This window comes from Chelon labrosus, assembly GCF_963514085.1.
Source record: "Chelon labrosus genome assembly, chromosome: 2".
In the NCBI taxonomy this organism is placed as follows: Eukaryota; Metazoa; Chordata; class Actinopteri; order Mugiliformes; family Mugilidae; genus Chelon; species Chelon labrosus.
Window position 1 is genome coordinate 14,200,028 of NC_140338.1, and position 27,835 is coordinate 14,227,862.

At 43.9% G+C, this 27,835-nt stretch overlaps 1 protein-coding gene across 1 annotated transcript; it reads right to left on the reverse strand.

Moving 5' to 3' along the window:
- Positions 1 to 657: 657 nt before the first annotated feature.
- dchs2 (dachsous cadherin-related 2) lies at positions 658 to 27,835 on the reverse strand (the record flags this gene model as incomplete). The annotated part of the gene is made up of 20 exons (XM_084568938.1): positions 25,590 to 27,835; positions 23,372 to 23,563; positions 22,990 to 23,221; positions 21,824 to 22,060; positions 19,028 to 20,056; positions 18,742 to 18,929; positions 18,414 to 18,513; positions 18,158 to 18,318; positions 16,409 to 17,243; positions 16,018 to 16,257; positions 11,706 to 11,840; positions 9,334 to 9,543; positions 8,192 to 9,052; positions 7,994 to 8,107; positions 6,958 to 7,169; positions 6,697 to 6,848; positions 6,045 to 6,175; positions 5,626 to 5,912; positions 4,670 to 4,811; positions 658 to 3,263 (listed from the first exon to the last, which is right to left on the reverse strand). The coding sequence occupies exons 1-20, from the start codon at positions 27,333 to 27,335 to the stop codon at positions 658 to 660; spliced, it is 9,810 nt and encodes a 3,269-aa protein (XP_084425064.1). The 5' UTR covers positions 27,336 to 27,835.

Sequence of the window (27,835 nt, forward strand, 5' to 3'; positions counted from 1 at the left end):
AACAAAAGGGGAGGGAGGGAGAAAGGGCCTTTATTCAATAAATACTTTTTTCTTCATGATTCCAGGAAGATAGGAGACATAACCACAGAAAAATGTTGCCCTTTTTTGGTTATTAAAGTTAAACCAACCGTGAAAAGGTTTCCCCATTTGGATGCCGCGGCCAACTCCAATAACAAAGTGTTTAATTTTCTGCCCCTCTTGTAATGTTTACAATAAACCAGAACATCTGCTCTTGTTCAAACTGTTGTATTATAAGAATATAAAGCTAGGAAGACTTTTCCAGATATTAGTTTTATTACAGAAGCAAGTTATGAAATCAACTTTAATCTGTGCAATTAAATTACTATATTACTGTCATTGGAGCGATCTGTTTGGTAACACCCCATTGAGTCCAGACTCATGAAACCCATGAGTCTAAAGACAAATAAATGAACAGTGGAACAATAATGGAAATAAGTCCGGGAATTTAGTACAATATAAAACAGACCAAAATCAAAACCAAACTCTTCTGTGTCCCTTTAATTACATCAGATGGTTAATCACGTCAGTCTTCCAGGTCATGGTATATCCATCACTGCAAATGCAGCTCCACAAATCCAGTTGGCTTTCTTCAGTGTGTTTTTGGATAATGCCAATAAACATGGACAAAGTTCATGTCTACACCTGTATTTCTGCTTCCAAAAGGCTTGCAGTGAGGGGCCCAGAGTCAAGCCTGATGCCCCCCACCCCAGTCTCTGAGACAACTGGTGAGGCACTGGGTGTCCTAATGGTGAGGGAAGACAGTGAAGGGGAGAAGGTGGGTGTCATGGCTGAAGGGGTCAGTCCTGTGTTCCTGACTAAGGGGGAATACACATATTTACGGTAAGAGGTCTTCCTGCTCAGGCTTGGCACACGTCCGGGTTTTCGTGGAGGAACAGTCCTAATGCCAGACTGGGCTACTCCTGTTAAAAGAGGCGGTGGGTACATGAGACAGTTTGACTCTACTGCTAAGTCCTCACAGCCGCCTTGAAGTTCTTCATCAGGGAGCATCCCGATATCTGTGAATACGGAGGCCAGAGTCTGAAAGCGTGGCTCCCAATCCAAAAGGTGGTCCCAGCAGTAGCTGCCCTGCAGCTGCTCCTCGAGACACAGCAGTGAAGAGAGAGAATCTGCAGAGGCTTGGGCTTCAGAGAGGGGGGTATAGCCTTTTGTTCCCATGCTCTCCTCCAAATCCCTCGCCTTAAGTATTGCAGAAAGCAGCCCCTCACCTCCTCCCTCCTCTCTGAAGTGGTGAATACTTTCTGTGCTGGCCATCGCTGATGCTAAACATTTATTGATTGATAAAATGTGCTCTGGCCCTACATCAATAGAGTGACAAGAGATATTATCTCCAGGTAAGGTAGACTCCGGGATCTCTGTTGTTTGTTTGCTGGATGCATCTCTTTTACGACAGGGGAACTCATTTATCCACTTGATCTCCTGGTCCTCAGCTGTCTCACCTTCTGCTGATCCACGACCACTTGAGTCTGACTGATTGTATGGGATTGAGATGTCGTTTTTGGTCAACTGAATGCTTGGCCGTGTTATCTCATGTAGAGATAAAACACTTTGCGTTTGACTATTGGATCTACTGAACGAGCCACTACCATGGTTCAAGTGTGCTGCGATGGTAGCGGCCTTTCCGACGGCAGCTTCTTTGATCTTGTACTTGAGAACTAAACCCACAAAAATGACGAGGACAAAGAGGAACATGATTAACGAGACACTCAGACTAAGCATGTGTGCATCAAGAGGTGCCCCGGTTAGTGCTTCTGCTGAGCTTGAGATGTTGACAAAAACCCGGCAGGTTGTAGTCTTGGAGCCCAGTCTGGGGCTACCTGCAGACACAACCAGCTCCACCATATCCTCACTGGTGTAGCTGCCTCTTCTGTGATATACAGGTCCTGACACGAAGATAGCACCAATTGTTTTGTTAATTGAGAAAAAAGGGGGTGAACTCACAAGCGAGTACTCCACCAGCCCATCCATACCCCCATCATGGTCCATCGCCATCACGTAACCAAACGTCTCTCCAGGCTTGACGTTTTCTGGCAGGAGGAAGTGGTACTGCTTTTGGGTGAAGACGGGACTGAACTCATCCACTCCCTTGATGGTCACCTGCACTCTCACTATAGCTGCTTTGTCGCCTTTGTCCCTGGCCTCCACTACAAAACAATACTCACTCTCTCGTTCGTAATCAAAGGTTTGTCTGGTGTGAATGTCGCCCGTAAGGGGGTCAATTGCGAAAGCCTCCTTCCTTTCCGGGCTGCCGCTGCCATAGTCCATGAAGCAAGAGGACAGAATGGAGTAAGTGAGCTGGCCATAGGGACCTAAGTCGTTGTCAACAGCATGGACAGAGCACACATGGGTAAATGCTGGAAGGTTTTCCAGCACAGAACAGTTTACTGTAGGGAACATGAAGTATGGAGTGTTGTCATTCTCATCCAACACTGTGATGAACACAACTGTGAAAGCCACATTGTGGTTTTCAGAAGATCCTCCCCCGTCTGAAGCTCTGATGGTGAGAGTGTATTTTGAGTCTTCCTCATAGTCAAGTGAGTGGTTGACCACCAGAAGACCAGACTGATCGTCTAGCTTGAGATGACCTTTGTTGTTCCCAGATACAATGTGATACCGGAGCAAGCCATTGGTTCCCAGGTCAGGATCCCGAGCCCTGACCTGGACCAGACTAGTTCCTATCTGGCCGCTTTCGCTAACCTGTGCGTGGTACTCCGTGTTGGTAAACACAGGGACATTATCATTGCAGTCCATCACAGTCACCATGATATCAGCAGAGCTGTTCAGTGGAGGCGTTCCTCGATCAGACACACTCACTGTTAACACATAGCTATCAGTGGTCTCACGGTCTAAAGGGTTACACAGAACAAGTCTTCCAACATTTTTCATCTGACTCTCAGCTTGTACCATTTTAACTTCCAGACAGAATCTCTTCTCCTCATTTCCTCTGATGATGGTGTAGTCCAAATGGGTATTTTCGGGGCTCCAGTCTTTGTCCTCTGCAGAGAGCGTCAGCAGGGTAGTGTCTGTGGGCGTGTCCTCTGGGATGGACAGTGTGTAGACATCCTGGTGAAACAAAGGCTCGTGGTCGTTGGTGTCCAGAATCAGCACGTCAACAGATGTGACAGCAGAGCGCACGGGATCGCCTCCATCTCTCGCCTCAACCAGAAGATGAACCAGGTTACTGTTTGTGATGGCCTTTAAGGGCTTGTTGGTGAAAATAGACCCTGCAAGACAAAAAAATGCCACCCAATTACCAATGGATCTATAACTATAATATGATGGGAGCTGCTCATAATAATGGACCCACAGACGGACTACGGGCCGGAGTTCAAAGCTTTGAAGAACTACTTGAAGACCAATAAACACTCCTGACAATCATGAACTTTCCACATTCACCTGAACTCAATTCCACTAAACATTTCACAAAAAAACTCTTTTGAAAATTGTCAGATCATTGCTGAGATAACATGGTAACTTGTAGATGCAAGGATCTAAGGTGCTAACCCTAATCCTAACCAGAGGTACAAACAAATACAAAACAGTACATTACACTCAGTTTGTTAAGATGATATAATGAATTGCAATTAAACATTCAGTAAAAGCAACCACCTCTCACCAGTGCAAAATTGTAATGCATTTCAGTTGCTTTAACATATGGTTCAAAGATACACACAATGTTCCTGGATGTGTTTCTCCTAGGAAGAAGGACTATAAATTACGTCTGACTGTGTGACAATATTTGAGAGAGTTAAATCAAAATTGCCCTGGTCATTAGACACCGCAATGAAACATCATTTCCTGAGTAACAATTCTTAAATGAAACCCATGTGCGGACTATAAGAGCAATTTTCTTGTTGGATGGCAACAAAGAGTTTGTCCGTCCGCTTTATTATTCCACTTCACTGCTACTTCTCTAAAGGATGACTTTTCTCATTCTGAGGCTTCACTCTATGGCGGCACAATTCACTGTTTGTGAAACATATTAGCATGGAAAAACAGAGGGGTACCCAACCACAGAAAGACCCACATCACATTGTTGGATTTTAGTTAGAGAGTTTCAGTCAACATCGATGCAAATTTCCATTTGTACTCCTCACCACATAATGGGACGAATGTGCTTCTCGGATATTAATTCTGGGGTTCAAACATGATAGAAGCCCATGAACCACTCTTGAGAGAAAATTAGTGGCCGGAGCGGAGGAGAGCTGGCTTGATTCCTGCTCTGTGGGATTTACCTTATTTTTAAGGATTTGGTGATTTTTAAAATGGACATAGCAGCATGTCCATGGAGCTCACGCTCACAAGACGTCAAGAATACCAACAGTGGTGAATATACTGCTACTGGCAGAAGGAACACCCTCAGTAACCTTTGGTGCTGTATGCTTAGCTGCTCACGACCAAGCCAAGACTTTCTCTGTGCCCTTTACTTTGGCATGTGCCCTCTTAACGGTGCCAGACAACTTGATTTTAATGGACAGAATGAGACTGATGCATATGAAAATCAGACATAATTCATGAAGCTATAAAGCATGAAGTAATGGCTTTTACAGAATCACACTACATCATGGTATGCAGTAGATTTTGCTGTGCAGTGTGATGTTAGTTTTATTGGCATTTAAACTGTCCTTACCATTGTCTGGCTGTATGTAGAAGCCCTGCAGAGGAGATGAAAGCAGCCTGTAGCTGATCTTTCCATTGAGTCCAGAATCTCTGTCGGTAGCAAACACCGACAGAACGAAGGTGTCTGCTGAGGCCAGCTCTGACAACTCAACCTGAAAGAGAAAACAAATAATAAATCACATGAAATTTAAGAGAGTCGGGTAATGGTATTAACGTTTATGGGGCATGCGTATGCACCCAGTGTTTTTGAAGAATGTGTAATACTACAGTTGGGATTAAAAGTATATCTCAACTGCAGCTGTAATCGCGATGATTCATTTTTATGCCTCCATGACTGGAACAGCTGTAGCCAGAGGCTTAATGATTGGGGGATTGTCCATTCTTTCAATATCTCATGAATCTCAGGCACACTTCAGATTTGGCACAGTCGTCCACTTGGACTCAGGGATGAACTAATATGAATTTGGTGGTCAGTGGGTCAGAGGTCAAAGTCACTGGAACTTAATAAAACAAACTTTTGACCAAAGGAAGTCATGACAAAATGACAAAACAGGATAAAATGATGAAGTGATGATATTTAAGGTCAAATTAATTGAGGCATACCGTAATAATGTTCTGCAAAGACACATTTATTAAATGACCTCCATGTCTTCGCTTCACATATCAGTCTGGACAGTTATGGATCTGAGCAGCTACTTGACTAATTCTACTTTAAATAGATCTCTTGTGAGTTCTCCTTCCTTTTGGTAGTGACAGATCGAATTACTAGAGAATTTCTAAGGTCATGCTCAAATAACGATAAGCAATCAAATGATCTGTTATTGTTAGGAAGTCATTAGGAAGATACTTGACTCAAGAATGTCTGTAGCTAAAAACCCAGAATGATTATCTGTGTCTTAAACAGAACAATAATAATTCACTTACAAATCCTCTCTGCCCATTTACTGATAAATAAATCCTGTGTACCTGGTAGGAGACCTGAGTGAAGGCCGGAGCGTTGTCATTGACATCAAGCACTTGAACTTTAACCTCTCCAGATGTCTGGTGGAGGGAGTCAGACGCCCAGACTGTAAGAGCGTACTCCGTCTGTTCCTCGTAGTCCAGGGCTCGAGTCAGAGTGATGACACCGGTGTATCGGTCGATTGTAAAAGGAACGCTGGTGCTACTGTTGTCTGAAAAGCTGTAGGTGATAGTTGAGCTCAGGTCAACGTCGTTAGCGGTCACCTGTGTGACAATGTAACCTGCTGGCAGATCTGGGAAGAGGAGAAATGTGGATTGTAATTTCAGCTTCAGTGCCGAAGTCACATTTAAATGATGCTGTACAATGAGTAACTGATCACCAAATGAGACTGTCAAAGAAATCAAAGACTATGTCGGAGGCTTACTCTCAGCTATAACCACTGGCTCCATGGGCGGGATAGCAGGGCTGTTGTCATTGACATCCACCACCTGGACTCTAACGGTGGCGGTGCTGCTGAGAGGAGGTTTTCCTTTGTCTACCACCTGCAGAACCAGCCTGCAATATTAAGGAAATAAAAAATAATGTCTTCAACACATCCGAATGTGCAAATGTCATGTTTAGATATAGAAAGTAGAGGTAGTGCACAGTCATAATGGAATTACTGGAAGCATTTACGTATGTTCTTTTACTAATTTTACTAATGAGAAATTCATGTATTGCATAAATTAACACGAGTCACGTAGAAATCACACATGCATCTGCAAACCTAATACTGCTACCATTTAAAATGCATCTAAGCAGTGGCCCCACAACACCACATTATCACACACACACAGTCACACACAGTAATAATTGACTTCCATTTTAAATTAATTCAAACTAATACATAAGTCTTGAAACATCCTCCTAACAAAGACAAAACAGCAGTTGTTACCCTTTACTATTCAAAAACATAACACAAACTCAGCTGTTCTGATTCTATTTTTTTTTTTTAACAATTTAATTAGCCATTCTTTAAACGTCTCGCAGACAATAAAAGCCGACTTCATATTATTGAATGTGCAAGTTTAGCATACTTGTATGAGGGAGTGATCTCACGGTCCAGTAAGACATTCGTAGCAAGGATTCCTCTCACAGAGTCCAAAATGAACGCTTCATTATGGTTACCAGACAGGATGGAGTATTCAATCTGCCCGTTCATACCGCTGTCGGCATCTGATGCAAACACCTGTTCAGAATGTGTGAGGTGGTCAGTATCAGGATCCCTTCAAAATACATCAAACGATATGCTTGCTTGGCGATCCAATGCCATAGAGGAAATAAGTTATTATGCTTACCTGCATAATGTAGGTGTTGTGTACCTGCCCCTCCCAGACAGCTGTTCTGTAGCTGCTGTGTTCAAACAACGGTGGGTTGTCATTGATGTCCTGCAGGGTGATGGAGACCCTGCAGTGAGCAGTCTGAAGCTCGTTGTCAGCCAGCACCACCAGCTGGATCTCAGGGCTCACTTCAAAGTCCAGAGAGTTATCCTTCTGGACTCGGATCTCGCCTACGTAAGAGGGAAGAGTCAGTTTAAGTCAAGTAAAATTGAAGAATATTTTACAGATTGTAATATTGAAGCACCAGCCCCAAAGGCATTTATTAAAAATAAATGCATTGTTATGTCACTATATTGCATATTGCCATTATGGTGTCACAGAATGGTTTAGAGAAAAAATGCCTGTAGCTAACCCTAACCCTAACCCGCTGTTATTTATCAAAAAATGTGCCATTTTTGGCACACCGATGTCTGTTCAGTTTGACATAATGGAGGGAGTAATGGGACAAGAAGCAGCAGCCACAGTGAGCTGTTAGATGAAGAGCTGCAGGCTACAGGTTGCACACTTCGCAGAGACGTAACCAAAGCCTCATGCCATGCCGAGTCATAGGAAAGGCCAATTGCCGAAACACAGAAACATGTTATGGTTCTTGTGGTATTTTGTCTAACGTCAGAATAAAACTTTGTCTTTGACTCAGCTATATGTAGACATGAATCCAGGAAGAAGGATTTGGGGGTCAAATACGATAAAATCAAGCAGGCAATACTTGAATATAAATAAACAGATGAAGCAGATACGCTGGAGGGATGCAAATAATAAAAAAAATAGCTCCACATGGTTGGCTTAGAAGCTCTAATTTGTTAGGCAGTGATTTTCTGGATATTTCTCAGGAAAATAAAATGGATGAGTGCAGGAGAATTTGGGAAATTAGCATAATTTAAGTAATGAAAGGATGTATGACGTTCCTGTTCCTGCATGACATGACTGCCATCTGCTAAACAGCTTTGAATGGAAGTGAAGAGAACAAAAGCAACATTACGCAAAATTTGATTACCTGTGTGACGGTTAATGGAGAAAATGTGGTTTTCATCACCACTAAATATGGTGTATGTTATTCTGTGTCTGCTGTTGGTTTGGTCGCTGGCCTCCACCTTCGCAATCCAAGTACCTTGAAAAAAAGAATGTGAAAAGACTGATGAGGTTATTATTTGTTATCAGAGAGAAAAATAGGAATTCAGGTGGTATAATTTACCAGCTCTGCTGTCCTCCTTGATGGTAGCGTTGTAGACTTTATTTGTGAACTGAAGACCTTCATGTTCTCCCTTCAGATGGATGAAAACGAGGCAGGTGGAGGTCAGAACGGGTTGTCCACGGTCTGAAACCACAACCTGCAACTTCTTCCCAGAGAAACCCGCTCTCACTCGTCTTCTCAGTGCGATGTCTCCGGACTCGGTGTTGATGTCAAACAGATTTTCCTCATCATATAACATGAATTGTACCGTCCCGTTCTCACCCTGGTCGGCATCTGTTGCCATGACCGTGGTAACGATCTGGTTCGGCGGAGTCCTCACGGAAACCCATGCGTTTAAGGGATTCTGGTCACAGACTGGCATGTTGTCGTTCACATCCTCTACCTGTATGGTCACTGATGCCACAGAGCTCAGTGGTCCCTGAGTGCAGCCGTCAGTAGCCACAGCTCTGAGGGTGTACTGAGCCCTGCTCTCTCTGTCCAGAGTCCTGGTGGTACGGATCACTCCTGTGAAGGGGTCCATTGAAAAGGCACCCTGGCTGCTGTCCTCCGTCAGTGAATACGTCACATCCCCATTGAACCCTTCGTCAGGATCAAAGGCAGTAACCTGAAGGACCTCAGCTCCTGCAGGTAGACCTTCGCTGATGGAGACCTGATAGCTCTTACGGTTGAAGGAGGGGATGTTATCGTTCTGATCCAGCAACACCAGCTGGAGCTGTGTCAACGAGCTGAGGGGAGTCGAACCATTGTCCCTGGCCTGTATGGTGAGGGTGTAATTCTGAGTTTCCTCCCGGTCAAGAACTTGCGTGGTGCTGATAACACCTGTGTGACTGTTGATGGTGAACCGACCTTGGTAGTCCTCACCTAGAGACAATCAGAGGTATGTCAACAGTGGACAGGATTTAAAGGAAGTCAGAAACAAACTGAAGGAGGTTTTTATAGCTTCATCAATAAGTGGGTTAGGGTTAGGGTTACAGAAGAACCTTATGTATATGCACAACTGTGGTACGTATGGTAGATCAGCATTGAGGAAGTCAGTCGTAAACTGTGACCTATAACAGATCATATAACAGATCATTTTCAAACTGCTGTGTTTCAAAGAAAAGTCATTGCTTGATACGCAGAACCATCCGAGATTTCCTTACCTAGTATAGAGTAGCGTATGGTGCCATTTTTTCCGTGGTCTGGGTCGGAGGCCTGAGCGGTGTGGACGACCCCAGGAGCGAGGTTTTCTGGCAGGCTGATTCGGAAGGACGACTGCATGAACTCGGGAGGGTTGTCGTTGTCATCCAGCACCGAGCACAGCACTGTTGCTGTGCTCGAAAGAGGCCGAGCGCCGCTGTCACGGGCCTGGACTGCAAACAGAGATCAGAAGGTGTTCACACTTGGTCAGCGCTCGCTTTCTTTTTTCTGCGGACATTCACGGCATTTAGATATTTCTTTAAATCTGCAAATGTTTTGCTGCAGTTTCTATTGATATATGATTCTTTCCTAAGATTACTAGGGTTTTCACTACAGGCAAACCCTATAAAAAATTTGAGGGGCCCCCCAGATGGCTAACATTTGGCGTATTTTGCAATGACAACCATAAACCCCCTTAGATCTATGAAGGCCCCTACAGTGCATCGACAATGCGCCACAACTCTAGGGTTCCTCTTACATCTACCCTAAAACAGATTATGCTAGTTTGGACAGGGCTGAAAGAAAACGTACACGTCTTTGTCTGGGGATTCCAGAGCCTAGGATCACCCCTGCTTCATTCAGTGGGATACAGTGCAGATTCAGCTTATCAGATAGCAAAATGCAGATAGAACATCTATTATATTCATCTATTATATTCATATTCGTCTTTACCACAATGTCACCATGCTAACATCAGCAAAACAAGAAACGCAGCCGTAGATCTGATGCAAATGTCACTAGACTTTCACCACCGGCCTCTGTAGACTTGAATGCCTGTAAAAGCTTTAGTGTCAGTCAATTTAAGAGTTATTATATTTTAAACTGGGCCAAAATGGTGGACTGATTTGACTGACAGCCACTCAAAACACAGCAATGAAGCAATTATTGGCTCCGTTCGCCATCTGCTCACCATAGAACGAGGCCAGATTCGATTTTTTAACGGCAGCGCAAACTCCACAGAATGAAAGCGAAAAAAATAACCCTGTCAACGTGAAGTATACACAGACAGCCTTTAATACGTGCTGAAAAGAATGTGGTATTTTATTTCTTTCCAAATTCATCTGCAGCCAGAGAAAATTGTCTCCACATATTTCGGTATTTCCAAACAAGCCCTGTGTGAGTTTGGCTCGACATCAAGACGTTTACCCTTTCCTGTTATTATATTTTATTGTTGAACTTAATTGTTCATCATACTGGCAACTGCACAAATATTATGACAAAACATCTGAAAGCAGTTTTATCACTAAACGCTGCTGAATAGGTTGAACGTAATTCCTGTGTGTACCCATGTGAGAGCGAAAGCAAACACTTCAGATGATGGAGGCTGGAGGCAGCACAGTCGGCGGAGGTTAGATATATATTGCAGCTCGGCCCTTTAAAAGTCCTCTGTTTCCTTAACATAAATCAATCTGCCGAATAATGTTGCTTTTATACAGAAGGCGGACCTTGAATTCTTTATGACTTGAGCGGTGAAGCGTGACACGCGAGAGATGGAGACGGAATGAGAAACAGAAAGGGGCAGGGAATAAATGAAATGTCCGCGTTTGATCGAAACTGTACAAAACCACTTAATATGTTTCGTTTCATCTGGTTTGGATCTCTTTAAGATACGCTTTGATATCTATATGCGCCTTTAGTAGGTGGATCTGAGACGGTTATTGACTGAAATGTGTAGCTGTGAGGCGGAAAGAGTCAAATAGCTGGTTTTATTATAAATGTCACATCAAAAGGGGATTTTATTTTAACAATGATTCCCCGGGACACCCCGATAACAGTCACTGAAGATAAACAGCAGACCAAATACACTTACATATACCTGACTTTAAATATGTTCAGCTGTAAATCCTTCCTGTTGAGCTGCAGTGCAACAATCAGACAAATCAGAACAAGTTTCTGAATAATTTAGGTATTTATCCCAACATTCCCAACTATTTTTTTCCCCACTGATGTTGCAATATGCAGCTATAATTAAATCAAATAAATAAGTTTGTGATCAATCAATTGCTCACCTGCCAAGCTGAATAACACAAATCCTGGCACACCGAATCTTGTAATTACGAGATTATGGTTTAATTTTCATATTATTAAATCCATGACTTTCACTGCGTGATGTTGCACAACTGCTCATTTTCCCTGGAGCTTAATTGGCCTGAATAGTTTAGAGCATTTTTTTCTTTTTGCCAAGGAGGAGAGCCTCCTCTATAAACACTCCCCGTATGTTTGACTTGATCTCCTATCTTAAATTAGAAATAACAATAATAAAAAAAAACACTTGAACTTAAGCTTTGAACTGGTTTTAACCGTGAGTTGATTATATTTTGCTCACGTGTCTTACCTCTGAGAGTAAAGTGCTGCTGCTGTTCTCTGTCCAGGTAGGAGGTGGTGGTGATCAGACCGGTGTACGGGTTGATGCTGAAGAGCTCGTAGCCGGGGCCTGGCAGCAAGCTGTACCACACCACAGCATTCTCCTCTGGGGGTGAACACAGGGTAATAAAAGCAATAATGTAATGTAATTATACAGTATCTGTACCTACAGTATATATGTATATACACCGATCGGGCATAACATTATGACCGCTGACAGGAGAAGTAAATAACATTGACCATTTGTGACAATACAATGTTCTGCTGGTAAAACAGCATTCATGTGAATGTTACTTAGACATGTACCACCCGCCTAGACCAGACCAGACACCCCCACCCAATGACACTCCTTAATGGCAGCATCCATCCCCAGCAGGATGCAGCCTGATAGACACACACACAAAAACGCTTTAGGAACAACTCAGAAAACATGAAGAACAGTACAAGGTGTTGATCTGGCCTCTAAATTCACTAGATCCCAAACTGATCAAGTATCTGTGGGATGCACCGGAACAATCCTGGTCTACAGAGGCCCCCTCCCCTCAACCCATAGGGCCCAAAGGCCCCCACTAACAACATTATGTTGCCAGACACCACAGGACACCCTCAGATGGCCCATGTCCATTCTCTGATGAGTCACAACTGTTTTGGAGGCACAAGGAGGACCTACACAATATTAGGAAGGTGGTCATAATGTTATGCCTGATTGGTGCGTACTGTATATACAAAGTTGTACATTGCAATACATGCATTTAGAAGAGAAACAACACTCGCCTATTCGAGTGAGTTCAGGTCTTATGGCTGCTTCTGGTTCAGACAGTCCTCATTCTAATGTCTTGTTCAAAACAGAACCACCGGGGAAAAAATGCAAGACTGAACGTGTCATCATTAAAATGCAAAACAGCAGAGGAGAAACTTTACTCTGGGTCTCGTCTGTCTCTGGCTTACATGGTTCTTCTGCTGCTAACCACACAACAGGTTCACTATGACGCTATAAACAGACTGTGGTGGAGTCTCTTGTTGTCTCCCAGCAGCTGCAGTACAATTATGCGTAATATTGCATTATCTCGGGATCAGAATATCTCTGTAGACGCTGGGTGAAGCGTGGGTATGGCGGCACTGGATGATAAAGGCATGCAGTGTTACAAGAACAGTCCTTGTCTGGTGTGTCGTTGATCATAGAGCCATTAAAGCTGACTTGACTTCACTGTCATCACTGTTTTCTACTGAAGAAACAGCCACTATGAAAACTTTTAACAGATGCTTCTCTGGAGTGTTTCACTTTATTTCTGGACTTGTGAGAAATTGTGTATCAATTTGTTTTTAGAGTCAAGTCCAAGTAAAACAACTTGGCTGATGTATGATGCAATGAAACTGAATCCAGGCTCACTAGAAAAGGTGTTTTTAAAAGTCTAACAAGCAAGCTGAGTGACCATTCATGAATAACAATTGACTGACTTCATTTAGTTGCAACCAAACTGTGCGGTGTGTCCGATGTATCTGTGTTTGTGCACCGGTGGTTCCCCATCTTTAGTTTAAGTTGAGTGTGTGAAACGTAAGATCAAGCTGTATGTTCATCAAATTTTCTGTCCCAATAAACTGAGTTCTGAGGTCTGAGCTTTACCCTAAATAATGAAACTGCATCTCAGCACAACTAACACATCATCACTGGTTCAACAAAGCGAAATTGAGGATGTGCCCTCGTTGATTTTGAACGTCTCCTCTGACTGACTCCGGCACACGGAGGCTGCACACAGGTCCCATCACAGGCCCAGAAACAATGGTCATCTTTGGTGAGAGTTTGTATAAAAAAGCAGCACAAATGATAATCAAACAGGACCGGTGGGAGAGCCAGACGAGCAGATTTGAAGAGACTGATGAAAACACGTCGGCGCCTATTGGCACAGGTGGCTCGAATTATGGAAATCATCCTGAGAGAGGACCTTTCAAATCTCCCAGAGGAGGCGTGTGCTTGCTGTTCTTGGACAATTCTCACCCACCAAAAATGTAAGTTCACATTAACACCCCTCCTGTACAGATCCTCCTGTCACATTCCCTCCACCTCCAGTATTTAAAAAGACTCCTACTGTCAACATGACCAGACGAAATGGGACTTAGGAGGCCCCCCGTGCACGGTGTGTTAAAATAAACAGGGCTGATGTGCAGATTTGTGGACGTGATTCGGGGTCAGATGGATGTGATTTGGTGGGATGCACAATGGACAGAGCCCGCGGAAAAGACACAACAGCGTGCGGGGATAAGGTTTCAGTTAAACTGCTAATGGAGTAAAGAAAACTTCATGATAACCTTGACTGTAAGCAGACCTGAAGTTCAACCAAAACACGGCAGGGTGAGCCGCTGCTCAGCTGTATTTAGTCATGTGGTACTACACATTAAACATAATAAACACAGACTGTCATACTACTGCTTAAACAGCAAAGGTCTTAGCTTGGATTTTGGTGTTTTTATTTTATTTAGACGTGTCTCAGTGTGGATTTATACCTACTGGATCTATGGTTTGAGGCCGTTGGGCTTCAAAGACACATGCTAGTGCTGCCATCTAGGCACCTTGGAGGCTTACTGCCTCATCTCAGACCAACAGCTCAAAACTGATGACTTTACAACAAAGAACACCTGCTCTCCTCAAAAATAAGGACTAAAGAGAAAAAAACAATGCAAAATTAACAGGAGAGAGATTTGGCTTCTAGTATAGACTGATTTACAAATCCATAATAGTTGATACAGCCAGATACTCCAGTCTCTGGATTACAACTTCAATTTAAAATTCAGACTTCTGGTCACATCTGCTTCAGCTGCTCTCAATAAGAGCCTCCATCATACTGGCTTCTACTTCATTTGTCATTTTTTTTTCATCAATGGAAAACAAGCACAGTCACAGATGTTCTGGAAAACATGTACAGGATGTACAGTTAGGCCCACGTGTGTTTGGACACTGATATTTTCAAGCTGTTTTTTTACCGTTTACCAAAACATAGTCATGTTATATTGGGAATAAAGGCTTAAAGTGCATATAGTCTCTGCTTTAACCCTTTATATGGCACTCATTGAAATACTTGGAAATTCTAAATTTCAACCCTATTCAAAAAAGGTTCAAAAAAAGGCAACTGGACTTGTAGAGTTTTTTGAGAAGGCGTTTCACCACTCATCCGAGTAGCTTCTTCAGTTCTAGGGGACTGGTGGGAAGTCTGAGGTTTAAATAGGAACTTCCCACCAGTCCCCTAGAACTGAAGAAGCTACTCGGATGAGTAGTGAAACGTCTTCTCAAAAAACACTACAAGTCCAGTTGCCTTTTTTGAACCTTTTTTGGATACACCAAGACCTGGATGACTGAGAACCTTCACAGACGTTATTGTAGGGTGTAAAAATTTTTGAATTTTCATGAAGAAAATCAAGGTCAATGGAATTAACATGTGGTTCCTTGTCCTTAAGTGGTAAATGAATGCAAACATGTATTTAGACCATTAGAACATAAGTGCTTAATCAGGCACTTGTCATCATACATATTATCACATTAGGGCACGTCTTTGTGGTACCTAATAAAGTGTTCATGCAGAGCTGGGCCTTGCAGACCACATTTGACCCTGATTTAACCTGAGAATGTTTCCTTGATCTATGCTGATTGGCTGGATGTAAACCACATGCTGCTCAACCACACATGCTCAGAGGCACGTGTGGATGAGAGTTACCAAATATGGTTCCTTAATTTGAGGCCGTTTACACCCAAACAGGGGAAATGGTTTAGAAACAGACATTTTTATTCACTAAAAAATGTGTCAGCGTCCAAATGTACTGTGTATATTTAGACAAACCATTAAAGAAAGAGATAAATCTATGGGAAATTAGTTTATCTTAAAGTCTTTCACTAGTTTTATTTCGTGTAGCTTGTAATCTCAGAAGGTCTTCACTGGTGAATTGTTTTTGGACAATTGTTGGTATGGTTGAGAGCTAATAACTGAACCAACCTCTTGAGATCAAGCCCTCTTTATGACCTCATGAGCTGAATTTGAAAGATCTGCTGAGAGCTATAAAGACAACTGTGACTTCATTTATTTGGTTAGACTGCTGTTCAGATGGTCATGGATAACCTTTCATGATTTACTATTATTTGTCAGGAGTTGGTTGGACTAAACACATATGGACCATGATCTTTGTCCTCCTGAAATAATACCTTTCTAAACAATTGACAAAGTGCCTCTTCCCCACTTTACCTTTCCCGTGATCACCAACCAAAAAAAATAGGATTTAAATATCAATACAATTACCTGAATCCTGATCGGTGGCAGAGACCCTGACCACGGGTTCTCCGGGGTCTCTATTCTCCGCCACGCTGGCATTGTAGGCGGTCTGGCTGAAGATCGGTGCCTGGTCGTTCACATCCCCAACCTCCACCGTCAGAGTCTGGGTGGAGGAGAGCGGGGGGAGACCTTTATCCACCGCTCGGACGGTCAGACGGTGGAGGCGCTGTGTCTCGTAGTCCAAAGGGGCTGAGAGGAACAAGAGACCTACGGGATATGGAAGAGTTTAAGATTAAAAATAGGCCTAAAGGGCTTGACTTCTGACTCATGTCATTTTTAGGAAAGACAAATCTAAATCTCCTTGTAGAGGCAAATTGTGGTCTGTGGATTTTTTTGCCACCCAGAAAACACACAATACCTGTTTTCTCCTCCAGTGTGAAGAATCCTTTTTTGTTTCCGGCCATAATGGAGAAGGAGACGACCCCATTTTCACCTTGATCTCCATCTATTGCCACAAAATGGTGCAGCAGACTCCCCACCTCTGCATCCTCCATCACCTGAGCCGAGTCCGCCGATACAAACACCGGCCGGTTGTCGTTCACATCCAGCAGGAAGAGCTGAGCCGTCACTGACGTCTGTTTGCGCTCATCCTTCCTCTTTGCCTGGTCCGTGGCAGTCACAGTAAAGGCAAAGCTGGGGGTGCTCTCGCGGTCTAAAGGTGCCGTCACGGTCAGGCTCCCTGTGTAAGGGTTGATCTGAAAGGGGAAGCGCGACAGTGACCCGCTGACTTCAGGGTCAAAGGTCAGAGTGTAGCGGAGGGCACTGTTTGGAAAGGTCCCATCGGCGTCTCTGGCGTGAAAAGCAAACGCCTGTGATCCGACGGCAGCGTCCTCTCTCAGACCAAACATCACCAGTTTATCCGGGAACCAGGGCGTGTGGTCGTTTACATCCTGCACTATCACGCTGACCAGCACGGACACGTTCACACCAGAGGAGGGGCCGACCTCCTCAGCGCGAACCATGAGGAAGTACTGCATGGCCGCCTCGTAGTCCAGCGGCTGGTTGATATATATATCCCCAGAGGAGCCGTCGATGCCGAAGTGAACACTCCCATCACCCTCAGTGATGGAATAGTGAAACCTGCCTTTATCTGAAACGCTGGCAGAGCCGATGACAGTTGCAGGCTCCGTGTCCTCCCTCACTGAGAAATGACGTAGAATTTGTTGGCTATACGGATCGTCTAGTCCATGAATCTGCAGGGAAATAGCATGAATATTGTTGGTTTTGTTTTTTTAGCTCAACATCAAAATGGTGCAACACAGCTTGAAAGTCACTGCTAAATAAAGAAAAAAGGTAAAAAGACAAGGAAGAACTAAAGAGAGACAAACACTGTCACAATCAGAATCACATCAGCCTTAAGCTTGAAAAAAGAAAACGTAATTATGAGTTAAAAGAAAAAAAACATTCATCATTTTGGGACTCAAACACTGAACACAGTGTGGTCTAACTCAGAGGTCTTCAACAGGGGGTCCACGACCCCTAGGGGGTCAGTGGAGGTACTGCAGAGGGGTCGCGAAAGTTTTGGTTAATTAGACTCTTTTTTTTTATATTCCTCCACTTATTTAAATCAACACCAATGACTTTACTTTTTTTCTCTCTGGAAAGGGAGCAGGTATATACACTTACTTGCCAATTCATTAGGTACAACAGTGAAAATGAATGCATTAGATTATGATAGTCTGACGGAAGTAGTTTGTCTTCAAAGTAAAGTTAGAATAAAAAGAAACAAGCAGACAAAGAGTGAAATTTGGAAAACTGTGAAAGCTGAACTCCAGATCTGTGACCTCAGTAATTATATCCTGGTTGTTTAGTCAATCAAGAATTTTATCAGTTTAACTTTCTCTGTTTGTCCATCTTGCGGTTTGTTCCATTCTTTCTTTAATGTGACTTTTGGCGATAATCTATTAATGCAGCCTCAGATCTTAGATACACTGCCAGGATCTGTTAACTGACTCCACTTTCATTCACTTTGTCGTCTGAATTCACTGATTGTCGATTCGGGAAGACAATCTCTGTGCTCAATGTCTCCTAAACTGAACTAAATTTCAAGTCAAGCCTTGTATTTGAAACTCAGTCAAATACACCCGTCCTTGTGGAGGACCCGTACCTGTATATGAATGACCGCAGTATCCTCCAGTGGTACGGCCCCATTGTCCTTGGCAGTTATTTTCAGAGTGTAGTACCGTTCAGCGTTTTGGGTAAAAAGCTGCGTTGTTCTGATGTCTCCGCTTTCACTGTCAATCTCAAAGTGTCCGAGATCGTCATCTTCTAAATCAGCCGAAAACAAAAGTACAAGGTGGTGACGCTCAGGAACTTAACAGTAATCGGTGCATGACAGTATATGTTCTTTATTTACACCTCACCTGTGACCAGTGAATGGGTAACTGTTCCATTCTCCCCTGCATCCAAATCTTTGGCAAACACGTTTGTCACCAGGGATCCTGCTGGTAGATCAGCCCATATCTGCAATGAAGAGAAGAATATGTTCAACTTCATAGGAAAAACACAAAGAAAAAGATATAAATCTGAATCTGTTCTCTCTCCAGCCTTTATAAAAGATCACTGATGTGTGAAGCCATTTAAAGTTATGATACCTGGGTTGGTAACTTCATAATGGTAGCAGCTTCAGACCCAAACAGTAGATGTGGTGGCGTGAAGGAAGTATGGGAAGGAGAGGGAAGTCATTCTTACCCACACATTCAGCTCTTTGGTGGCAGGCAGGTGTGTAAACTGCGGAGCGTTGTCATTGATGTCAGTGATCAGGATGTGAACGGTGGCGGTGGCATTGAGCCGAGGGTGACCCTGATCCGTCACCATCACCTTCAGACTGTGCTGGCTGTGCTGCTCCCGGTCTAATGCCACCCAGTTGATGATTTCACCTAAAAGTGCAGAGAAAAGATGAAGAAGCACAGCTGCACAGTACAAATCCTGTATCAACTAAGGATGTTGTTGTTATTATGAATGGTTTTTTTTTTACCAGTTTTAGAATTGATGCGAAAGAATTTGCCATCTGAGAGCAGGATGTAGGACAGCTGGCCGTTTTTCCCACTATCCTTATCGAGGCCCTTGACTGTTCCCACTAGGCCTTGTGGCGACGACCCCTCAGACACGCTGAAGTAGTACACCTCGCTGCTGAACACTGGGGCATTGTCATTAATGTCCAGCACCAGAACTATCACTGTGGCTGTGGCCGTGGTGTTCGCCAGTGAGGCCTCGCCGGCAGTGGCCAAGACTCGAAAGCGATAATTGGACTCTGCCTCGTAGTCGAGGTTGTGGGAGAGATACAACCACCCGGTCTTTGGATGAACTCGAAACGGAGCAGGAGAAAACCCAGCTTCCGCCTCTAAAGAGTAAGTGAGGCCCGAGTTTGACATGTGAGCGCTCCGCGTCCGGTGCGCCCTTACCTGGATGACCCGAGAGTCTTTTCGATAGCCCTCACCTATCTCCACCTGGTAGACCAGCGTCTCGAAGGCCAGGCCGTCCTCTGCAGCGGTTCGGTCTACGTTAACTGTGAGGGTCAGGGTGGAGCTCATGGAAGGCTCTCCTTCATCTTTAGCCACGATTTCCAGGCTGTACCTGTGCTGGTGATCTGTCTGTAAACTCTGATTTAATGTAACTGTCCCAAGGTTGAGGTCAACAACAAACGTACCATTACTGCTGCTTCTCAGGTAATACTGCACCCTCCCATTGGCACCGCTGTCATAGTCGTGAGCATGAGCGATGAACAGCACCGTTCCCGGTGCAGTGTTCTGTGACACCGTGATGGTGTCGCTACGTTTCGGGAAAACAGGGGCGTTGTCATTGACATCAGCTATAGTGATGTTGACCTGGGTGGTGCTGTAGACAGGAGACGAGTCGGTGTAGGACTGGAGGACCAGCAAGGCGTACGGCTGGGACTCGTGGTCCAGAGGTTTGATGTTGCTGATGAGACCGGACTTGGGATGAACGGAGAATAAACCCTGAGGGTCTCCGGAAGAGATGCGGTAAGATACAGATTCCACGGAGGCTGTGAAGAAACGATAATTTATTGAAGCATGAAAGAGAAATCACACATATAGTAAATGTGCAGTTTCTCACTAACATTTAGTTGTTGTATTTAGACATGCAAACAGTTTTGGTTAATGGAAATATAAATACATTTATAAAAGATGTTAATATCTGTTTAAAACTAGCAGTATGGGGCAGTTGGTCTGGCTATCAGGGTAGGAAATGCCAGGGGGTAAAAAAAACTCTTTATGGTCTATAAAATAAAATGAACAAATCATCAAGGTATCAGGTTGTCAAGTCACGGAGGCAAAATAAGAGAAGAGACTGACGGCACGTAGACAGTTGGCATACCTCGGCTACTGCACAGTATTTGAGAAATTCCCCTCTCTGCCAGAAGGGGGCAGTAAAAACCTCTGCACTGTAGCTTTAAACAGTAGCCGGTCCCACAGGTAATGGTGTTAATGTTTTAGGCTATAAACGAGGCAGAGAATCACACTGCAAACTATTTTACCTGCATGATAACAAAAACATGAATACACAAATCTCTCTTTCTCCTACACACACACACTGTAAGCAACTTTAAGTTAATTACAGTCCGGGTCAGAAGATCCACTTAATCCCCTCCAAGTGTTTGCAGTGCTTCAACAGTAACTAAAAACCACTGAAACAAGCAGGGAGATTAGGGGTGACCGACCTCTGTCAAACCCCGGCTCAGTTCTATTGTCTCAGCTTTAAACTGAAGCGTTAATCTGTTCACTGATTAGACAGCCTTAAATGACTGTCTGGAGTAGTGGAGGGGTTGAAAACAGTCAGTGGAGTACGTAACAAGATGACGAGGAAGGGAAACTCTCCACAGAGAGGAGATGTAGTGTTAAATCACCCTAGGACACAAATCATAAATTATAATGTCTCTACTTCTGGTATTTAAAATGACTTTCACAAGAAATGAATGAATTTCACACATGTTTAAATAAAAAAAAAGAAACCAATATTTTTAATAATAACAAAAACCACTGGTCTATTGGTATATCTATGACGGGAGTACGCTGTGACTGCGACAGATAGAATATATTGTACAACTGTCTTTGGCCCTTTATCATCTGTCATGTCTTCATGTGGCTAAAGAAGATTAAAGATTAACTGCTCTCCTTTGCCACTCGCTTCTTCATGTCTGGAGGGAGATTTGAGTAATGACGGTGGCCGCTCTATTGTTTTTATCAGGGTTTCTGCAACAACCAATCAGAATTTGACATTTAAATCAAGGACTTACTTTATTGTGACAGTTCTGATTAAGATAATCCTTTAAGATAATGCCTTTATTTACCACCTGGTCGCAGTATTTGTTCTGTTAACATACATTATTTATACAGTATTTAAACACATCTTATTAATCTAATGACCTTTTTTGTTCACAAATGTTAAGATTAAGAGTTCATTGAAGTTTAGCTGGAGTTAATCCCCTTCAGCAAAGTTTCCAAATTCCCTGACCTGCATTTCTGTGAATCCGTTGGCGGAAATTGGGGCCTATAATTGAACTCCTGAGAGCCAAACATACTGTAAGAAGCTCTAAAGCACTAATTTAAGAATAAAAGGGATCTTCACTAAGTGTGACAAACAGGACACATTTAAATCACTTCCTGAATCAACAAGGGTTTTGACCCCTGACTCATACATACAGAGAGAATGAACATGAGATCCATCTAAAAATAATTCTATTCTACAACTGTGTAAATGAAGACACTGATCAAAGTGGATGATCATGCAGTTTGAGCAGATGCACACTAACCGGTGGGATCGATGGCCTCCACTATCCCCACAGATGTCCCCAGTGATGCGTCCTCAGGCACCGCGAAAGTGTAGCGTGACCTCTGGAACACGGCTGGAGCCTGAGCACTACGCAGAACATTGATGGTGACTTCTGCGGGCCTGGCAGAGGTCAAGCCCTCCCCATCGCGCGCCGTTATAGAAAGCTTCACGCTGGCCGCGCCCAGGTGGGTCAGAGTTGAGGTCAGGAGGAGCATCCCTGCAAGGGCAGGAGTGAGTGTAGGTGAGGTTCGGACTTCAGTAGGCGAGGCACACGGTCGTGTTTTCATCAACACTTCAGATGTGGGAATTTACGTATTTCTATTGTTTAATATCACCGTCGGATTTGAGCTTTGAACTATTTAACTAAAATATGATGTATTTTGGAAAAATAAAATATCACAAGGATAATTTGTAATGAAAATATCATCAGTTGCAGCTGTAACAATTAAATATTCTTTCAAAAAGAAGCATGGTGGGGAAGGCTCTAAAAAATGTTATTCCATGCAGCACAAAGACAAACGATATCTGTTTAAGCTGCCGAATACAGGTATTTTAAATGAACACCTGTACTGTTTTTTGGCTCTTTACGGCTTTATTTTCTAATTTGACCTGACTTAAAGTCTGTTTAGTTGTTTGTGATGACAGATGGCTTAAGCATGTAGTTTATCTTGCATCCCCATAGTGGCAAATTGTATTATGGTAGCCCTCAGTGGGAGGTCAGAGAGTCAAAACTACTACTGATGGTGTGTTTAGTTTGAAAACTGATTCATGTGCTGGTAGGATTTTTGGAAACACACAAACGGCTTAAAAGGTTTTTCATAAATTTGCTTATATTTTTTTGTGGCTGAGCCTACATCTGATCTTACCCTCAGCCACATGGGGATCTAAAGCTTTTGGGCTTTCTGCATCACCCCTGCTGAGCGGTGACACTGGCAATCATATCATGGGGACTTACACAAACTAAGTAGTTGTTTATCCCTGCACACTGGAACTGACAAGTCACACAAGTTAATTAAAGACTAGAGAGCGGATCTGTGTGACAAATCAAGCTTGAGAAGTCGTACAAATAGAGTTTGAAAACTCCCAAATCCCGCCCTGTTGTGCTGTGTTCATGTCTATTAAACAAACTGTACCTTAATTTCTCACCTGTTTGCTTATCCAGTGCAAATAAACTGGACATGTCGCCAGGAAGGATATCGTAGGTGACCTGTCCAAACCTGCCAGAGTCTCGGTCGGTGGCTATAACGCTGACGATTTCTGTGCCAGGCTGTGCGTGGCTGCTGATGCTCACAGTGTACTCCTCAGGGTTGAACACTGGAGCGTTATCATTCAAGTCTTCTATTTCAATGTGCACGTAGGTTTGAGCGCTCAGGCCTCCCTGAAAGGAAGAAAAGAATAGAATAATGCTAGATTTTGGAGCCGAGTCAAATCTAACCTAATCTCCATCTGATCATTGTGAAGGGAGTCAATTATTATCTGTATGTCAGAGTTAGTTACTCATGAAAAAAGACAGAAAAAAAAAACTCACTGGATCTTCAGCTTTGATCAGAATGTCGTGGACTGTGTGTCCCAAATCTCGATCAATGTCCTGCGAGACACACAGCTCTCCGGTGCGTGAGTGGATCTGGAAGAGGGGGTGTTGGTCTTGTCTGTCAAAGCCATCAGAGAGCGAGTAGAGCAGCGTGCCGAACTCAGGGCCATCTGCATCTGTGGCGACAACCTAAAAACAAGAGTATGAAGATTTTAAGGGCAACGATGTAGTAACAACTTGTAGATAGTGTCCCGTCTTTGTTATTGGCTGGGCATTCGTTAAGAGGTCTTTTCCACACACATCTATGAGGACGAGGTCAAACTGAGAATATCCTACATGTTTGGTATTTTGCCGTGTGTCTCAGTGGAAGGAGCGCTAGTTGTTTAAAAGGCATCTAGTCGACTAGTTGACAAAATAACAAAAAGAAGTTATGTGAAAAAAGCAAAATCTGTGTTTCTCACGCATTCAACATAAACAGCAGTTAATACAGAGCGTCATCTTCACACAATACAGGTGATCATCAAATTACTTAACACTTTAATTAAAGGTGTACTTTTTACATGAGCAATAACATATTTACTTTCATTTTCATTTCCACCTGATTTCCTACTGACATCATCATGATCAATGCTGCTTTCATTTTTGATTCGAGTGCCAATCACTTTTTGGATTAGTCAGCTCTCGTGTTAGCCTTCAGTGATTGTCGGGACTCTTGTAATTATCTCGTATCATATCAAAATATTGGTGAAATGAACGAGTTTCACGGCAGATAATGCGTTATTTAGAGGCTGCATTTCGGTGCCCCATTCACTCCCACTATATGGATATACGCGGAACGAAATATCGTCCGAATGACTCCAAATGACACCAAAGTTATATGGTTGAGTGAACGATCGTAGTTTATGCCAGAAATAAGGTCCAGGCTGTGAAAAACGGTAGTTCCCCTTTAATGGGGCTGGAATGTTTTACAGTGTAGAAATAATAGACGGGTCCTGGTACTTCTACGTTTAGATGACAAAGTTAACCTTGTTAACATTTTTAACAAATAAATATTAGATTTTTAAATGTTTTAGTTTAAATGTCTTACATACTAACTGAAATATAAGTATTTTCACACTTGTTGCTCATATAAAATTTTTTGTTTGTTTTATTTTGCAGGACTCATAAAATAATACAGCTTTCCCGTCTATCTGTTATTAAAAGGCATACCGTGTTCTACTAACCGACCTTTAGGTTTTCAACCTTTGCATCAACTCTGAAGCATAATAGTAGCCTTGTTCTCTCAGAGAGGGTCAACACAATAAAAGCATAAAAAAAAATCCCCCACAATCAAAGGGCGGTGGAAAAGAAAAGGCGACCGGCGTTACAGTAAAAAACACGCCTTATATCCGACCCGAGCTCCTTTCATGTCTGACTGCACCCGTGACAGCAGAGACATTTTACAGAGAGAGCGTTGGGCTTCCCATCATAAAGATAATATCACCTCACAGTTTATGAACTCTGATCACAGGAAGTTAGAGACGTGGGTCAAGGTCTGAATGGACACGAAGCACGCCTTTAACGAGATTCACTACTGGAAATACAGTATATGTCTCATTTATTTTAAGATATTGGTTAAAGTAACAGGACTGCATCCGTTTTATTATACTTCACTTAGTTGCTTTCCCAGTTAATCCAGTTACTACTTCTGATTCTCACATATTAGCTTTTTTCCAATGCACGTTGTATCGATGTAGAGTTGACTTGAAACCAAAGGAACAAGTCTCTTGCGCAATACAAAACAAACTTGGAGTTCAGCAAAAAAAAACAATGACTATAATTCACTTCTAGTTCAGATGTTGTCTATGTTTACAAAAAAATAAGGCTCCTTTTGTAACGGGGCTTCAGTTTGTGCCAGGCTGCACTACTGTGGTACCAGGCATCACATCTGTCATGTCAAGGCTACGCTGCACTGGAGTGGAAAGGCTGCATGTTGCGTGTGTTCAGGAGGAACACTGATGCCTTTGTGCAAACAATCTGAAGGCTACTTGTGTCTCTTGTGACGTAAGGCAGACACGGCAAGAGAGGGAGAGAGAGCACGGCGTGTTGGGATGATCTGAGTGAAAAACTGCAGCAGATACACATGTGATTGACGTCCTGTGTTGTTTGAAAGTTCACTAATAAATAAATATTTCTATATTTCGATGCTTGATGTTAAAAATATTCTCCTACGTACTTGTAGAAAGCAGCTTCCAGCGTCACTGTGCTCTGGTATGGACACATTGTACAGCTGGTGCAGGAACACTGGCTCGTTGTCATTGACGTCCTCGACCAGCACTGTGACCGTGGCCGTGGATGACAGAGCTGGTTCTCCTCCATCCGCTGCCACCACCAGGAACCACACCTCCATCTGTGTCTCTCTGTCGAGGGACGCAGCTGTGGTGACCAGGCCCGACTCTGGGTCGATGCTGATCAGGCTGTCCTGGTTTGACCTCAGGATGGAGTAAGTGACGTCCGAGTTGACGCCTTCATCCGCGTCTCGGGCCTGAAACTGGACAAGGGAGCTCCCCTGTGGAGCGTCCTCGGCAATGCTTATAATGTACACATCCTTCTCAAACACAGGGTGGCAGTCGTTTGTGTCTGACACCTTCAGGAGGAAGATCATCTCACTGCTCAGAGGAGGGCTCCCAAAGTCTGATGCTTTCACCTTCAGCTCATACAGATCCTTCTCTTCTCTGTCTAGCTCAGAGTGGACACACAAAGCATACAGGAAATCATCAGTCTGCTTCAGGATAAACTTCCCATCCCCTCCCTCAAGCTCGACATTGACCCTCTCCTCCTCAAAGTCAGGATCTGACACTGATATCCGGGCAACGTAGTCGCCAACGGCTGCTGCTTCTGATACCACCGCATCTCCTGTCTCACTGAGAAACAGCACGCTGATGGACGGACTGTTATCATTGATATTAAGCACCTTGACACCCACGAAAGTGCTGCTGTACTCGGGCTGTGCCCCGTTGTCTCTTGCGCTGACGATCAACTCGTGAAAAGCCTGAGTCTCGAAGTCGAGCGGCTTGTTGAGATAAACCACACCTGTGGTTTCATTGATGGAGAAAACTTCATTGGGGTCACTTTGCCGCCTGTTGATCTCATAAGTGATCCTGCCGTTGTCGCCCAGGTCAAGGTCAATGGCGTGCACCTGACACACAGCAGACGTTATGGGAGCATCCTCACGGACATAGGCGTGATATTCAGTCTGGTTGAAGACGGGAGGGTTGTCGTTCTCATCCAGGACGTGGACGTTCACACGAAGAGTCCCTGTCCTGGCTGGGATTCCGCCATCGAAGGCTTCGATCGTCAGGGAGTAGAAGTCCAGTGTTTCTCTGTCTAGTTTGTTATTAAGGATGAGATCCAGGCTGGGGTGGTTCTCAGATCCACTGCGAGACTCTAGATGGAACAACTCGCTCATCTCCTTCTCTGTGATCCTGTACCCCTGGGTGCCAAACTCCCCCTCATCCTTGTCTTTAGCACCTTCAAGTTGAAAGCGACTCCCTGGTGGGCTTAATTCTGACACTTCCACCTCAGCCACCACTGAGGGAAACTCAGGTGAATGGTCGTTCACATCCTCCACCTCTATTTTCACTTTGATCATCTCTCCCGTGAGAGTGGCTGCCACGAATTCATACTTATCTCTGCTCTCTCTGTCCAGAATCACAGCCGTGGAGATGATCCCGGTGTCTGCGTCTATTTCCAGGTCTCGGAACACGTAGGAGTCCCTGCTCTCAGAGATGAAGAACCCGGTGCTCGGCCTGCTTAACCCCGCTCCCAGATCTCCGACGATGGTTTTGGCTGGCAGGCCCTCTTTAACGGACAGCGTCATGTTGAAGACCTGTCCGAGCGAGTGCGCGCAAAGCAGCGACAGGACGAGCGTCTGGAGGAGCGAAGTTGAGGCATTGTTGCGACCCATTCCTCCCTTGCACATGGCTTTGAGCTTTTGGTTTAGCAGAAACTATAGGCTACATATTCCTATGTCGAGCTCCAACTCCTCAATCACCCTTTAGCACAATTTTCCTGATAAAAACAGGTAAACGCGTGGGGCATTTTTGCGCACAAGAAAGCAGTTGTCTCGCTTTTCTCCATCACAGTATTCCAGCATGAATCGCGTGATTCTGGAGACTAAAAACCCAAACATCTTGTAGAGCAAATCTCCTGGGCTGCTTCACGCAACGCGGCACTACTGAGCGGCCGCAGAGCACGGAGCGTGCGCGCTGAACACACCTCCTGGCAGGCGGCACGTCCCACGCTGATCGGCTCCATCTGTGGCCCTGATTGCTTAAGATTTAATTAGGCCCAGAGATTACTTTCAGTGCACCACGCTGACAGGTGGCATAGTAGACTATGTCCGACCTGTTGAAGATCATAAAGTGAGCTAGAAGTAGGAAGAGCTAAAAAATATGACTCTGCGTAAGACTTGAGTTAATG